Genomic DNA, 17,764 nt, shown 5'->3' on the forward strand with positions numbered 1-17,764 from the left:
CAATCTAAATGTTGTATGATTACATTTATATAACATATAGAGAAATAACAAATCTATAGAATCAGAGATTAAATTAGTAGTTGTCTGACTGGGGTGGGCAGGGGGAGTGACTGAAAAGGGCTATAAGGAATTTATTTGGAGTGAAGGAAATGTTTAAAAATTGGATTCTGGTGAAGTTTATACAACTGTTTAAATTTATTGAAAATTCCTGAATTGTGCAATTAAATTAAACTTATGTGAGTTATACTTCAATTTTATAAATACAGTGATAAAACTAAAGAACAATTAGACACATCTCAATTAAATTCAGATATTCTGATACTTCAATTCACAGAACCAATAGAAAAATCAGTAATACTATACAAGCCTTGGATAACATTACTGACCAACTTAACCTGATTGTCACTTATTGCTCCCTAGAACAACAATCTGATGACACTTATTGCTCCCTAGATCAACAGCAGAATATACATTCTTTTCATGTTCATACATACATTTACTAAGACCTTATTTTGGCCCAAACAAGTCTCAATAAATTTAAAAATATTCAAAGTATGTATCCTGACCATAATAGAATTAGATTAGAAGTCAGTAACATAAAATTTGTAGAACATCTTTTGGGATTCAACAAAAAATTACACATGTCTAAATAACAAGACATCAAAGAAAAAGTCAAAAGGAAATTAAAATTATTTTGAACTGAAAACATATCTTATCAAAATAAATGGGAAGCAACAAAAGCAGAACACATGGGGAAATTTGTAGCACTAAAAATGTCTCAAATTAATAATTTTTTTCTAACAAACTAGAAAAGTATAGCAACTTGGGCCCAAATTAAGTAAAAGAAAGGGAATAATAAAAGAAAAGAATTCAATGGAATAACAACAATAAAAAAAGAAACATTTGAATAAAGCTATTGATTGGCACTATGAGAAGATCAATATGGATCTTACGGAAGGAAAGGAAGAGAGCAATAAAATTGATTAAAAAAAATTATAGTCAGAATAAGAGAGAAGGGGGGGGGGATTACCAATATCAGAAAAATGGTAATATTTATACAGAATCTACAATTATTAAAGGGACTGCAAGGAAAAATTGTTTAAAAAATTATGCTAGTACATTTGACAACTTAGATGAAATAGAAAATTTACTTGTAGTACAGAAGCTTGAAATTCATTCAAACAGAAAGATATAACTTAAATACCCCTGTATCTGTTAAAGAAATTGAATTTGTACCTGAGACCTTTCCACAAAGAAAAGTCTAGGTCTAGATGACTTGACCAGTTATGTTTACCAAACATTTAAGGTTCATAAAATACTAATTCTATGCAAACTCTTGCAGAAAATTGCAAGGTTGAGAATACTTCCCAACTTTTTTTTTTATCAATTAAACATTAAAACCTGTTACTAACTCCTATTAGAAGAAATTCACAAGTCATTAGAACTCATGAAATTTTTCAAAAAATTATCATATTAAAATTTAAAAGATTAGCAAAAGAAAAAAGGAAATTGAATTCATGGTACATAAAAACATTAATATATTGTGACTAAATTGTATGTATGACGGAAATGTAATGTTTGCCTAAAATTAAAAAATCAAGGTAATGTTAACTTCTTAAAAAGAAAAAACATGTATATTATCATTTCAAGAGAGTCAGAAAGAGCATCTGGAAAAATTCACATCTATTTCTATTTAAAAATAAAACAAACCAAAAAAAAAAAAAAAACTGAACAAAATGGAATAGAAAAGGGCTTCCTTAACCTGATAAAGGGAATCTATCAAACCCCAGGGTTAAATCATAGTGGTGAAAGACTGAAATGTTTCTTCTTAAGGTCAGAACAGGGAAAGGATGTTTGGTCTCTCCACTTCTATTCAAAATTGTACTTGAGAGTCTAGCTGACAACAAAAAGAAATAAAGTACCTCCAGCTTGAAAACAAACAAGTAAAATTGTCTTTATTTGTATATGTGGGATCTTCACCGAAAATACAATGAGATCCATGCAAAAATTATTATAACTGAAAAATGAATTTATAGCAGTTACTGGATGCCAGGTCAAGATACAATATCACTTTATTTCTGTGCACTGGCAATGAAAAATTGAAAACTGAAAACTACAATGCCTTTTCAAATAAAATAAAAAATATGAAATATTTAGGGGGTAAAATTTGGCAAACCATATAAAGGTTTAAAACTGAAAACTACAAAACACTATTAACAGAAGTTTTAAAAGACCGAAATAAAGGGAGAAAAACACTGTTCATGAGTCAGAAGTGTCAATAATATTAATTTGTACCCCCTGATTTAAAAATCCCTGAAGGCTTTTTAGTGTATATTGCCAAACTCATTCTAAAACTTATTTGAAAATCCAGAGTACCTAGAATTGTTAAAAATAATTCTGAAGAAAGGTCAAAGTTGGAATCCTCACACTACTTAATTTCAAACTTATAAAACTGCAGTGATTAAGGACAACATGTTAAAAATAGATAAATGCATCGATACAACAGATTAGAGAATACAGATATAGAGCCACATATATGTAGATAAATGATTCATTGACTAAATTGTAGACAATAAAGCTATAAAACTCCTGGGAGGATACTTTAACAACTTGAGTAGGCAGATTTCTTCAATAGTAGACCTCAGCTATCATCTGCCAGATAAGAAATTAGTAAATTGGATTTCTTGAAAGTGAAAAATCTTTATTCTTTGAAAGACATTGTTAACATAACAAAATGTAAGCCACAGACTGGGAGAAATATTTGCAAATTATATATATGAGAAAGAATTTATATGAAATTCATAGAGAACTGTCAAAACTCATGACTAAAAAAATAACAATAAAAATGGACATAAGAATTGAAGGAACACTGAAAAAGATAGAGGGATGGAAAATAAGCACATGAAAAAAAGACAGAATTCGTCTTTAGGAAAATGTAAATGAGATACTTATTGCACACATATTAGAATGACTAAAATGAATACGACCGTCCACATCAAGCATTGCAGACATAGGTAGCAACTAAGACTCCGGTCGGAATGTAGTTTGTCATAGTCTCTTTGGAAACACTTTTGGCAACTTATTAAAACAGTAAACATACAACTATCATATAGGTCAGCCATTCCATTTCTAGCTATTTGCCAAAGAATGAAAGCACATGTCCATCTTGCATACAAATGTTCTTGTTATTTTTATTTGCAATAGCCAAGTAACCCAAATTCCCAGCAACTATAAAATATTTGTATATATTTCTATGTAAAGAAATAAAAATAAATTGTGGTTAGTCATATAATAGGATATTACTCAGCAATAGAAATTAATGAACTGTGGCTCAGTGGTAGAGTTCTCACCTAACATGTGCAAGGCCCTGGGTTCAATCCTCAGCAACACCACATAAAAATAAATAAAGGTATAAAAAATAATTTATTAAAAAAAGATATGAACTACTGATAATATCACAAGAAGGAATCTCAAAATATTGTTCTGTGTGAAAGATGACACACATAGGGTTCATACTGCACACTTATATTTATATGCATTTCTAAGAAATGGAAACCAGAGAATGAAATAGAAACTAATAAAATAGAACATGTCTGAGTAGGTAAAATTTTGAAAATCCTGAAATGTTAAGAAGACATCAGGTACAAATATGTAATATAAGTTTAAAAGAGGAGTTAACTTCAGATATACTACATATTAAAATAAGTCCTTCAGTTCAGGTAATGGAACTCTATCTACAAATATATTTCAATAATTTTGAAAGCATAAGTAATACGGACAAGTTCCTAGAAAATAATTTTTGTGAAAGTTGACTCAGTAAGGAATAAATGGTTGAGAATTACCATATGCAGAGATATTTTCACTATATTAAAAAAAGGAGGTAAAACTAGACCCAGACAATTTTTACAGGTGATTTGAATAACAAGTTTTCCTAAGCTAATAAAACTCTTGCTGAATATACATAAAATAGAAATATTTCCAAGCTCTTTACATAGAAAACATGGCTTTCATACCAGAAATTTACAAAGCCATTCCAAGAAAGGAAATTTATAGACCTATTTTATTCCTCAATATAGATGATCAAAGAGATTTTTTTAAAAAGAGCCATATAAAAGAGTAGTAAATCAAATGCAACAGTTTTATAAAAAAAAAAAACTATGAATGTGAAAAACTTGTTTGTTTCAATGTGTAAATTGCAAAAGTTCCATAAAATTCAACATAAGTTTACAATTATATCTCCTATCAAATTACAAATTAGAAATGAACTTCCTTAACCATATAGAGTATCTATTAAAAATGTATAGGAAATCACATCTTAATTGGCCAATGATAAAATTATTCCTTTAAAAAAACATGAGCAAGAGAATGATTGTAGAGGAGATCTCTACATCTTAGATAAATATAATTTAGAAACATTAAGGATTCAAAGGAAGAAACAAAGCTATTATTATTTTCAGATGATAAAATTGTTTACCTATAACTCCCCAAAGAACCTATAGACAAATTATCATTTACTACGATGGCTGGATGTAAGATTAATATATAAAAGTCTATTGCATCTCTCTACATTGGAAACAAATTAAAATATTTTAAAAAGACAATCTACAATAGTACCAGGAAATAGTAAATATCTAGGGAAAATATCTAATAAAAATTGTATAATACTACTATAGAAAAAGTGATAGCATTTTATTAAGTAACTTTAAGGAACACCTAAACAAATGAATAAATGCCACAACCACTAATAGGAAGATACAGTATTATATAATTCAGTATTATAGATTGTCAGTTTCCCCTATTTTAGCTATGCATTCAATACAGTTTGCATCCTATTGGATATCTTTATGATAAATGATGAACTGATTCTAAATACATGGAAAACAGAAGGGACAAAGATAACCAGAAAGCAGGGAGGACAGGGAGGTGAAAATTCCTTATCAGATGTTAGAATTTACTATTATTTGACACAGTGTGCTACTGGCATGAAAATAAACCAATAATGGAACAAGAGAAAGAGCCCTGAAGCCGACTCATTTATATACGGATCTGAAGTAATGTGAAAAATCAACAGGAGAAAAATAGATGATTTAATGAGTGAGCTGGAAAAAAATTGTTATCCATAAAGAAAAGAAAATAGATGAAATTGGGTCTGTGTCTTACATCATATATAAGAAAACAAAATCTAGGTGGATTAAGGACTTAAATATTATGTAATTTAGGTTCAGTCCGGAAGCTAATGTGCTTAGTGCTGTAGCACTATTAGAGATATGAAATAAAATTTATTGTAAAGATTAATCTTTACAAAATTGTGCGAGGAGCTGGGATTTCTTTTTAAGCTGGGAATTCATTCCTTGTAAGAAAATGAAGAATCTGAGAAAAGTCACTTGCCAGAAACCACAAAGGGGAGCTAGTAAAAGTCTGGAGCAGACAGTTGTGCTTCATCTAGCCGAGATCCTTAAGTCTCTTTGGAATGGGAGGATAGGTTTGGACAGAAAAATGCGTGCAAAATGGGGAAATCAACGAAAGAATGCCTGAGGAAAAACTAGAACACGTGTTTATCTCTCATTCCTTCTGGTCTTGATACTTGGATAATCTACAAACTAATTTCATGTATTTTGTCATGAATCTGCCCATGTCCTTGGCCTAGGTCTGGGAGGGGTTCCAGCAGGACCAGGACCCAGAGGAACATCTAAAATCCTGAACTTTGGTTTTATTATAATTATTTTTTAAAAAACTAGAGATAATTGAAAAGAGAAATTGAAGAACCACAATCATAGTGACAATCTCTCAGAAATGTGAAACAGTTTACCCAATTTAATTAATAGGATATGTCCCCAAAATATATTCATTTCATCTACACATGAAATGTTTGTAAATATTTGCTGTTAATTTTTTAATGCATTCATAACAGTATAAATTTAAAAATCCATATAGGGAAAAGTCTCCCACTTCTTTTTTCAAACATCTATTTCTCTTTCTGTGAATCAATCAGTCACCAATTTCTATATATTTTAGGTACTCTATGCCTATACAGACACAATCATATAGATTTTTTTTTCTAGCATATGTAGGAATATATAACTACTTTGGGCATCCTATTTTTTATTTTTAATCGCTTCCTCTTTTTAGTGGTTGCTTTTGAATTTTTAACACATTTACCTAACAAAGTAATATTAATTAACATGTCTACCTTTCTTCCCTAAACCATATAAAAATTTTATAATCTAATTTATATCTGTATTACTACCAGAACTTTATATCTCCTCCGTGTTTGTCTTTATTATAATTATTGTCATTTTATTCATTCAGAGTTTGTTGCGATTTATCTGAATTATTACCAATTTTTTTGTACTTTATTCCTTTCTTTGGGGATAAATTTATTCTTCCCCCTCCTCTGTCCTTCTTTTCCTTCCTTACCTCCTCCCTCCCTTCCTCATTCCTTTGTTACTATATTGACACAGTGTGCTACTAGCATGAGAATAAACCAATAATATTTATTTTTGGGTGCTGAAAATTGAACCCAGCGTCTCATGCATATTAAGCACATGCTTTACAACTGAGTTATACTCCCTGCCCCTAATTTCTTTATTTTTGAATTACAATTTTAAAAAGTTCTTTCAGTGAAGAATTACAAACAGGGTTTGTTTTCTGAATATATATCCTTATTTCTTCTTCATTCCTTACAGCAGGTTAGCTATTTATAAAATCCTGGTATCAGTTTATTTTCTCTTAGCATGCTGACAATATTATTCCAATACATATGGCTTCCAATTTTGCAGAAAAGTCTCTCCATTAATTTAAATTTTCTTTAATATGTTAGCAGCTGTTTGAGCTGAATTGTGTCTTTTAAAAAAGATATGTCAAGATGAGAAGCTTTTTATTTTGAATCCATCACATTTATTGATTCTTGATTTTATTTCTTGTACTATAGGAATTCTATTAAGGAAGTCAGGGCCTAATCTGTCATGATAGAGATTTGGGCCTACTTTTTCTTCTATTAGGTATAGCGTCACTGGTTTTATTCCTAGGTCTTTGATCCACTTTGAGTTGATTTTTGTGCATGGTGAGAGAGAAGGATTTAATTCATTTTGTTGCACATGGATTTCCATTCTTTCCAGCATCATTTGTTGAAGAGGCTATTTTTTCTCCATTGTATATTTTAGGTGCTTTTGTCTAATATAACTGTAGTTATATGGGTTTGTCTCTGTGTCCTCTATTCTGTACCATTGGTCTACAAGTCTCTTTTGTTGCTAATACCATGCTGTTTTTTTTTTTTTTTTTTTTTTACTATTGCTCTGTATTATAGTTTAAAGTCTGGTGTAATGATGCCCTGCTTTACTCTTCTTGCTAAGGATTGCTTCAGCTATCTGGGTCTCTTATTTTTCCAGATGAATTTAATTACTTCTTTTTCTTTTTCTATGAGGAATTTCATTGGGATTTTTATTGGAATTGCATTAAATCTGTATAGTGCTTTTGGTAGTGTGGTCATTTTGACAATATTATTTCTGCCTATCCAAGAACAATCTATTGTAAATGGGGTAGTTTTCCTTGTTTCCCTTTCAGAGGATTTATCACTGTTATACCCTTTGATTTTGGGGTGTTGATTTTATATCCTGCTACTTTGCTGAATTCATTTATTAGTTCTAGAAGTTTTCTGGTGTAATATTTTGGGTCTTCTAGGTATTAGAATTATATCCTCGGAAAATAGTGATAATTTGTGTTAATTTCATATCTGTATCCCTTTAATTTCTTTCATCTGTCTAATTGCTCTGGCCAGTGTTTCAAGACCTATGTTAAATAGAAGTGGTGAAAGAGGGCATCCCTGTCTTGTTCTGGTTTTTAGAGGGAATGCTTTCAGTTTTTCTCCACTTAGAATAATGTTGGCTTGCGGCTTAGCATAAATAGCTTTTAAGATGTTGAAATATGTTACTGTTATCCCTAGTTTTTTTAGTATTTTGAACATGAAGGCTCAACAAAATACATGCTGTATTTTGTTGAATGCTTTTCTGCATCTATTGAGATGACCATATGATTCTTGTCTTTAAGTCTATTGATGGAATGAATTGCATTTAATGATTTCCGTCTGTTGAACCAAGCTTGTTTCCCTGGGATGAACCCTGCTTGATTGTGGTGCACTATATTTTTGATATGTTTTTGTATTAGATTTGCCAGAATTTTATTGAGAATTTTTGTTTTTATGTTCATTAGAGATATTGGTCTGAAGTTTTCTTTCTTTGATGTGTCTTTGCCTGGTTTTAGAATCAGGGTGATACTGGCCTCATAGAATGAGTTTGGAAGTGATCCCTCTTTTTCTATTTCATGAAATAATTTGAGGAGTATTGGTATTAGTTCTTCATTAAAGGTCTTGTAGAACTCACCTGTATATCCATCTGGTCCTGGGCTTTTCTTGGTTTGTAGGCTTCTGATGGCATCTTCTATGGAATACTATTCAGCATTAAAAGAAAATAAAACATGGCAATTAGGCAGATAAATGGATGGTGTTGGAGTATATAATGGTAAGTGAAGTTAGCCAATCCCCAAAACCAAATGCTGAATGTCTTCTCTGATATAAGAATGTTGATTCATAATGGGATTGGGCGGGGGTAGGAGCATGGTGGATTAGACGAACTCTAGATAGAGCAAAGAGCAAGGAGGGGAATGAAGGGGGCATGGGAGTAGAAAAGATGGTGGAATGAATGGACATCATTACACTAAGCACATGTATGAAGATATGAATGGTGTGACTCTACTTTGTGTACAACCAGAGATATGAAAATTTATGTTCTGTATGTATAATATGAATTTAATGTATTCTGTTTTCATACATAACAAATTAGAATAAAATTATTGAAAGGTAAAAAAATGATTTGTCAAAGACTTATTTTCTAGTGCCTCAGTATATAGACTTTTTGTAAATTGGGTTTTTTGCAGAGGTAAACCAAGTTAGAAATGAGGTTAAATCAGGACACAGAGGCAGATATGCACAGAGCAAAGATAATCTGAGTACACAGAGGGAAAAGATGGCCATGCAACTGGAGTGATGCATCTACAAGTGAAGGAACATCAGTGATAGCTGGAAACACCAGAAACTAGAAAAGACAAGGAAAGATTCTCAGAGTTTCCAGAGAGAAAATGGCCTTGCTAACATGTTAATTTTGGACTTCTAACCTCCAGAACTATAAAACAATAAATTGATGTCCTTTCAAGCTACCCAGTTTTGACTCTTTGTTATAGCAGCCTTAGGACACTAACATAGCAGTGTTTTGCTGAGATGAACTTTTACGGTTTTGTATTAGGTGTGTTCTTAAGTATTGCATGATTTTGGGTAGTCTTGTAAATGATATTGCTTTTGAAATTAATTTCCTATTTGTTCTTTGCTTTTGTCTAAGAAATATAATTAACTTTTATATTGACTGTGTGCTCTGGAACCTGATAAATTTATGTATTAGTCACATAATCTTTTAAATACTTTCTTTAGGAATTTTAATTTACATAATTATGATACTTTTTGTTTTATAACCTGTACAGCATTCATTTCTTTTCCTTATAGTATTGACCTATCTAGAATATGCAGTACGGTGTTGAAGATAAGACTTAGCCTTGAAGAGAACTCTTTATGTATTCCTTCTTTAGGGGAATGTATTTAATATTTCATATCTGAATGTACTGTTAGCCGTAGATTTTTGTGAATGTCATTTATCAGTTTGATGAAATTCCCTTCTTACCTGTCTATGATTTTTGATGGATGTAGATAACTATTTCAAATATTTCTGTACATCTATTGAGATAATCTTCATCTTTCAAGTATTGATAACTTCAATACACATAAAATAACACTAGAGAGAAAAATTCACAAATTTATTGCTATTGAAGTCAATTCCAATATAATTCTTTCTTTATCATTGGCAAGTCATATAATAATGTAGAGAAGATGCAAAAGAATCAAAGAGCACAAATTACAAGTTTAATCTCAGAATCAGATGAAGAACTCTGAACCTAACAATAAATTCATATTCCTCTGTTAATTCATGAAACATTTATAAAAATTGTTAATAGGCTATCCCATCATTCATTTTAATAGAATTCAAAGAATTAACATAACATACATAACACAGGATATATTCTTCAACATTTTGTTATTAGGTCAATTATTTTAAAAAGAAGATAAATTTTATCCATACATTTGAAAATTTTAAACTATGGAAACTTCTATTGTAGTAAAAATTTTTTCATGCTCTGTGATCTCTATAATTTTGATATATCACTCAGTTGATGTTAACTTAGATTTACTAGAGTATAATAAATATATGATAGTCCTAGAAGGATATGCCTGGAATTGAATTTTGATCAATATATCACATAGAAATATTTGATTAATAAATGGAAGTACTGAGACAACAATGCTTTTGTGAAAACACATTAAAAGGCTGAAATTTATGTTGTTTTCATCCAATTTAAGGGTTTTCTCTATCTGATCAAATGTAACTTCAGCACATATCATTTATGTTAGAAAAACTATACTTAAAATCAGAAATTAGACAAGACGTAGTATCTCCCATTTCTTTCTAGCATTGTGATTCTCGGTATAGTAAGGCAGGGGAAAACAAAGCTAAGAATTGGGAAAAAATTTTCTTTTATTCCTTTTAAAGAGAGAAAGAGAGAGAGAGAGATAGATAGAGAGAGAGAGAGAGAATTTTTTAATATTTATTTTTTAGTTTGCGGTGTTCACAACATCTTTATTTTATTTTTATGTGGTGCTGAGGATCGAACCCAGCACCCTGCACGTGCCAGGCGAGCACGTTACCACTTGAGCCACATCCCCAGCCCAGGGAAAAAGATTTTCTATAAGGAAAAATCAAATCAAACAATAATCACAGCACTAGTAATAAAAAGATAGACCCATAATATGGTTGGATATTACATGTCTGTATTTGAGCAATTATTAGAAAAGATCATTTTTTAAGAATGTTTCTAATAGCAGTAGACAAAGGACACATGAACTAAATAGGGAAAATATTGTTGGTCAAAATTTGAAATTTCATAGTAAGACCTTAAAACAATGCAAATGGGAAAGATACCATGTACATGCCTAGCAAAACAATGCTATAAAGTACGACATTTCATTGTCAATTTGGTAATCTAAATCTAAACTTTATATGGAAGAGCAAAGGGACAAAATCCAAGACTCAAATAATAATGTGGATTGATGTTCTTTTCAGCATATGTCAGAGTAACATAGATAATGAATTGTTGGTTTATAGATATACAGCCTTTACAACAAAAAAATAGAGCATCTGAAAGATACTTGCAGATGAGATGTATGACTGAGGTACGATCACAGTTAAATGGGAAAGTGGTGAATAATAAAAAAATAATTCTGAGATATGTGCTATCCCTATGGAAAACTAAATTGAATCTGTATCTCACTCTGTATGCAAACTCATTTTAAGATGAATGAAAATATAAATGCAAAAATCAAAATTTTTAAACTTTCCAGAAGAAAATGAAGGAGTCTAATTCTCTGCTTATAAGGTCAGGAAAGATTTTTTTCAAATATTGAAAACACTAATTTTTGTCCATAATTTAATTGGTATACTACAATTTTACATAATGGTAGGATTTATTGTTACATGTTCAATATATTTACAATATAACTGTATAATTTGAACACTCTTCATTTCACATTTTTTTCCCTTTCCTTTCCCTCTTCCCTCTCCCAGGTCTCTTTCCTCTACTGATCTTCCTTTGATTATCATGAGATCTCCCACCATCATTCTTTTCCTTTTTCCTCTGTTGCTTCCAAATAGGAGAGAAAACATAGAGCCCTTGACTTTCTGAGTTTGGCTTATTTCACTTAACAATGTTCTCAGGTTCCATCCTTGGTCCTGCGAATGACATAATTTCATTTTTCATATGGCTGAATAAAACTCCATTTTGTATGTATGCCACATTGTCTTTATTCATTCATCCATTCACAGACATCTAGGCTGGTTCCATAGTTAGTCTGTTGTATATTGTGTTGCTGTAAACCTGGGTATGGATGTATTGCTATAGTATTCTGAATTTAATTCTTTAGGATAAATACTGAGAAGAGGTATAGCTGGGTCATATTATGTTTCCATTTTAGTTTTTTTGAGAACTCTCCATACTAATTTCCATAGTGGTTGTACTAATTTATAGTTCCACAAATAGTGAAAACACTAATTTTAATAGAAAATATTAATAAATTAATTAAACTAAGGAATTCATCATTGCAATGTCAAAGAACAAAAACTAAAAAAATGAGAACATAATTGCAATATGTTTAACCTCTACAGGATTAATATCAAAACAGATAAAATCTTAATCTGAATATAAACATAAGATATGGAAGGAAACAGATTTTAAAAATCATTTATGACCCCTTCCCTGTCTACACACACACACACACACACACACACACGACAGTTCTTGAAGATGATAAAATGAACTTCATTTTTTGTTGGTGTAATTCTTGATGTGATCTTTGGCTAATACCAAAAGCTGGTCATCTTTATGTTCCATGTGTACCAGTTAAAACTGGTGCCAGGTACAGTCAAGTAAGCATTACCCTCATCCTTGAGCATTTGCCAAATGAAAAGTTTTTGTAGGCTGAGTAGCAACTCTCTGTAATTCTCTCCTCTATAGTTCCATCTGTGTGACTCCTCTCCTATCTAAAGTCCATTTAGAATGTATGTCCTCATTTACATATCTTTTTCTGCCCATTCCGTTGGGAAGTTGCCCAGTCTTTTGGGAAGTTGTCAGATAATTCTAATTTCAAAATTAGTTGGGTCTACAAATACCTCTGATGTGATTGTCTCTAAAGCTTTATGACATAAAAATGTGGAAAGAAAATAATAAGAGTCAATTTGGTGGAATCACATGATTAAAATACCAAGTATCTGGATCGGGTTTGTGACTCAGTGATGAAGTACTTTTATAGAATACAGACAGCCCTGGATTTAATCCCTAACTCTGGGATTAAATTCAGCACATTTTAAATTGCACATTGTCTTCTTCCTAGCCATTAAGAAGAAAATGAGAACTTTGGCTCCTGGCAATAGACTTTGCCTTCTCTCAAAGTGTAGGGATTTAAGCAAGCAAATAAACAAGCCAAACGGAAATGGGAAAAAACACATAGAGTATTTATAAGAGTAGGCTGCAAAATTGGAGGGCATTTCCTAGAACATTTTGATTATCTCTACAGTAAATACCATATACAATACAGGAAAACATATTTTCTTTTCTTTTTTTTTTTTTTTTTTTGGCGTTGCTGGGAATTGAACCCAGAGCCTTGTGCATGCCAGGCAAGCACTCTACCAACTGAGCTATATTCTCAGTCCACAAAGCATGTATTTTCTGATAAAACTGAACTCTAATTATTTAATAATGTGTAATGTAAGAGGAAAGACAAAAGAAGTCATTTTTGGAAACAGCAACACTGTTTTCATTTATCAGTAAATGCTTACTAATATCATGAGAGGGAAAAATGTTTTTAACAAAAGGCTTCTATTGTATAGGGTATGTATATTCCTGAGACACGTATAGGAGAAAAAAAATTAAATGTAGACAATAATATGTTTATTTCTGTACATGATGTTTCATAACTAAGTATGAAGTCATAATCTGCATTAGCCATCAAAGCCCTACTTGAATTAATTTGATGCCAGTATGCCATTTTAGGATTAGCATTTTAAAATTTTGTTATAGATTTCTTTTGTAAGGAACACAAACACAGTGTTCTTAAATTAAAATAACTATTAATGCACTTAGGCTATTAGAAAATAGCACAATTCATAATTTAGATGTATTAATTTTATGCATGATTCATTTCTTAAAGCAATAGAGAATTAGCTAAAAATTTTTACAAAAAAGGAAGTTTTCAAATATCTTAAATAGACTTTTCTAAATTATACTTCTCCAGGAGCATGAAAAATAATTGGATATAACAAATTTCTTAGAAAAACAAGCTAAGAAAAGACACATTAATGCTTTTGAAAATGAATTTTATCTTGAAATTTATCTAGAATTAGGTCCTTCTGTCCCAAAATCATAAAATACCAACTTACCTTTTCTTTTTAGTGCTTCGAATTGAACCCAGGGGCGCTTAACCACTGAGCCACATCCCCATCCTTATTTTATATTTTATTAAACGACAGGTCCTCTTCTAAGTTGCTGAGGCTGGCTTTGAACTCTGGATCCTACTGCCTCAGCTTCCCAAGCTGCTGGGATTGCAGACAGGTACCACTGCTCCCAGCACATACCTATTTTTCAAATAACTTTATCATCAATCAGTATCAAATAATTTATGTAATTATTTCATACTTAAATCAAGCTTTAAACCATTTAGAAACTTTGTCTTACACATTCCCAGAATTATTCTTGTGTAAGTTTTTAACTCCTCATCACCTCTATCCTCATATCTTGTAATATGTGTGAAAATAAGTGTTGTTGAACTCATTCATAATTATTTTACTTCTCTCTATACTTTTTATTCTCAAGTGTTTAACTTGAAAGCTTTTTATTTTCAGGTGGTTGATGGTTTTTTCCTCTTAAATAATCAGCAATTTAAATTATTGCTGTTGTTTTCTTCATAGGGTCAAAGAGAATAAGTGATAGTGAAGTCTCTGACTATGACTGTGATGATGGAATTGGTGTAGTATCAGGTAAGAATTTTAGAATTATTTTATAATACTAAAAATGGAGTGTGAGTGTAATTCATCATTATTTACCATTAATAAAAACAATAGAGAAAAATCTCTTGCTTCCTCATTTCCTAAAACAATTTTTTTATGACAATCAGTGGCAATTTGGACCCCTAAAGAGTTATTGGAATATCTATATAAATTATTAGATTGAATATTCTTGAAAGATGGCAATTAGGTAGATATTTGTAAGTTTTTTATAGTAAAACAACTTTAAAAAGGATTTACAATAAATTGGAGGAGATATTGCATAATTGAAACTTCTTTATACTGAAGCAAAGTTGTGAAAATAAGTTGAAATCTTTTTGATATCACCAACATAACTACATATATCAAATATTTGAATGGGACTTCTGCATTTTTTTCTATTGTATTCATATTAAGTATCATGTGCGGCTACATTTTGAAATTATACTACTGTAGTTAAAATATTGCATTATCGTATGGTTAGAAAATTTCCAATATTCTCATATTTAGGTAGAAGATATGCTTTCTATAAATTCTGACAAAAAATACAATAGTCTTAATATTACAAATCAATTAACATGCCTGTATCAATATGCCACTTTTTAAAAACTAAAGTATTATTTTTTTGCTTTTGTTTTTTGTACTATGTGTGAACAATATATTCATGATTTAAGTAAGACTGCAAATATATTTTCCATATTTATGGTTTATATATTAAACCCCTCTGTAAAATGGTTATGAAAAATATTTCCCCCGTGGTTCCTTCTCAGAAGTCATTGCAATTTCTTTCTTTTTAAAAAATATTTTTATTAGTTGTTGATGGATCTTTATTTTATTTATATGCAGTGCTGAGAATTGAACCCATTGCCTCATGCATGCTAGGGAAATGCTCTACCACTGAGCTACAACCCCAGCCCCTGCAATTTCTTTTTCTGTTCATATTCTATTTCTTTGTTAGTTAATTATCTCACTTCTTGTCTATTTTAAATATTTAGCCACATAAGTTTTTTTTTAAATCCAAAATATTTTCCTTCAGACCACTGAAAGCTCTTCATCTTAATGCCATTTTAGTACACAACTGAATTCTTTGACTTCTGTTTTCAAAGTGGAAATTTTTTTTAATGATTCATGTATATGAGTACTACTTTAAATTAAAAACATGATAAATGAAAACAAAAAATGTACATATTAAAAGAGTATCATGTGATATCAATAGATGTACACATTGCATAATGTTTAAATCAAGTTAAACATATCTATTCCCTCAAACATTTCTCATTTGTTTTCGGTGAAAATAACCAGACTCCTTTCTTCTAGCTTTTTAAAGTAGTGGATAATTATTATCTATAGTCACCTTATCATACACACAAGAACTTATTCTTATGTCACTATGACTTAGTACCCATTGATCAAGCATTTCAGATCTCTTCCCCCAAAATACTTAAGTCTAATCAATTTGTTATTTTTCCATTCTATCAAAGGAATTGTATTTTTTTAAAAAGTATAAATTTTTATTATTTGGATTAATACTCAATGAAATATTTTTTCACATTACAGAGTATTGTTTAGAAAATCTATCCACAATTCATGCAATCATACATGTACCTAGGGTAATGATGTCTGTCTCATTTCACCATCATTCCTACCCCCTTGCCTACTCTCCACCTTTTTTGGCCTCATCCAAAGTTCCTCCATGCATCCCATCACCCCCATTATGGATTAGCATCCACTTATCAGAGAAAACATTTGGCCTCTGGTTTTTTGGGATTGGCATATTTTGCTTAGCATCCTGTTCTCTAACTCCATTCATTTACCTGCAAATGCCATAATTTTATTCTCTTTTAATGCTGAGTATTATTCTATTGTGCACATGTACCACAGTTTCTTTATCCATTCACCTGTAGAAGGACATGTAGGTTGGTTCCACAGTTTGGCTATTGTGAATTGTGCTGCTATAAACATTGAAGTGACTGCATCACTGTAGTATGCTGTTTTAAGATCTTTGGGTATAGAATGAGGAGAGGGATAGCTGGGTCAAATGGTGGTTCCATTCCAAGTTTTATAAGGAATCTCCATCATGCTTTCTAGATTGGTTGCACCAATTTGCAATCCCACCAGCTATGTATGAATGTGCCCTTTCCCCCATATCCTCACCAACACTTATTGTTGCTTGTATTCTTAATAATTGCCATTCTGACTGGAATGAGATGAAATCTTATAGTAGTTTTGATTTTCATTTCTCTAATTGCTAGAGATGTTGAAAATTTTTTCATATATTTGTTGATTGATTGTATATCATCCTTTGAGAAGTGTCTGTTCAGCTCCTAAGCTCATTTATTGGTTGGGTTGTTTGTTTCTTTTTGTGTTAAGTATTTTAGTTCTTTATATATGGTGGAGATTAGTGCTCTATCTAATGTGCATGTGGCAACAATTTGATCCCCAAATGTAGGCTGTCTCTTCACCTCATTGATTATTTCTTTTGCTGAGAAGAAGCTTTTTAGTTTGAATCCTTCCCAATTATTTATTCTTAATTTTATTTCTTGCACTTTAGGAGTCTTGTTAAGGAAGTCAGGGCCTAATCCTACATGATGGTGATTTGGGCCTACTTTTTCTTCTATTAGGTGCAGGTCTCTGATCTAATTCCTAGGTCCTTGATCCACTTTGAGTTGAGTTTTCTGCATGGTGAGAGAGAGGGGTTTAGTTTCATTTTTGCATATAGATTTCCAGTTTTCCCAGCACCATTTATTGAAGAGGCTATCTTTTCTCCAATGTATTTTTTGGCACCTTTGTCTAGTATGAGGTAAAAAATTGTGCATCATGATCAAGTGGGGTTCATTCCAGGGATACATCATTGGTTCAACATACAGAAATCAATAAACATAATTCATCAAATCAGTAGACTTAAAGGTAAGAATCATATGGTTATATCAATTGATGCAGAGAAAGCATTTGACAAAATACAGCACCCTTTCATATTCAAAACACTAGAAAAACTAGAGATAGTAGGAATATACCTCAATATTGTAAAAGCTACCTATGCCAATCCCAAGGCCAACATCATGCTAAATGGAGAA

The 17,764-nt window shown here is 31.1% G+C and overlaps 1 protein-coding gene across 47 annotated transcripts in view; it reads left to right on the top strand.

The window, feature by feature from the left end:
* Rims2 (regulating synaptic membrane exocytosis 2) overlaps nt 1–17,764 on the top strand; it is a 567,034-nt gene that overhangs the window by 344,246 nt on the left and 205,024 nt on the right. For all 47 annotated transcript variants that reach the window (XM_058585652.1, XM_058585655.1, XM_058585668.1 and 44 more), the window contains one exon: nt 14,616–14,684. In XM_058585652.1, coding sequence (XP_058441635.1) covers nt 14,616–14,684 — 69 coding nt within the window. The remainder of the gene's footprint in view (nt 1–14,615; nt 14,685–17,764) is intronic.

Source organism: Marmota monax, unplaced genomic scaffold, assembly GCF_021218885.2.
Source record: "Marmota monax isolate L192 unplaced genomic scaffold, Marmota_monax_Labrador192_F-V1.1 WCK01_AAM20220418_F8-fsc00003, whole genome shotgun sequence".
Classification (NCBI taxonomy): domain Eukaryota; kingdom Metazoa; phylum Chordata; class Mammalia; order Rodentia; family Sciuridae; genus Marmota; species Marmota monax.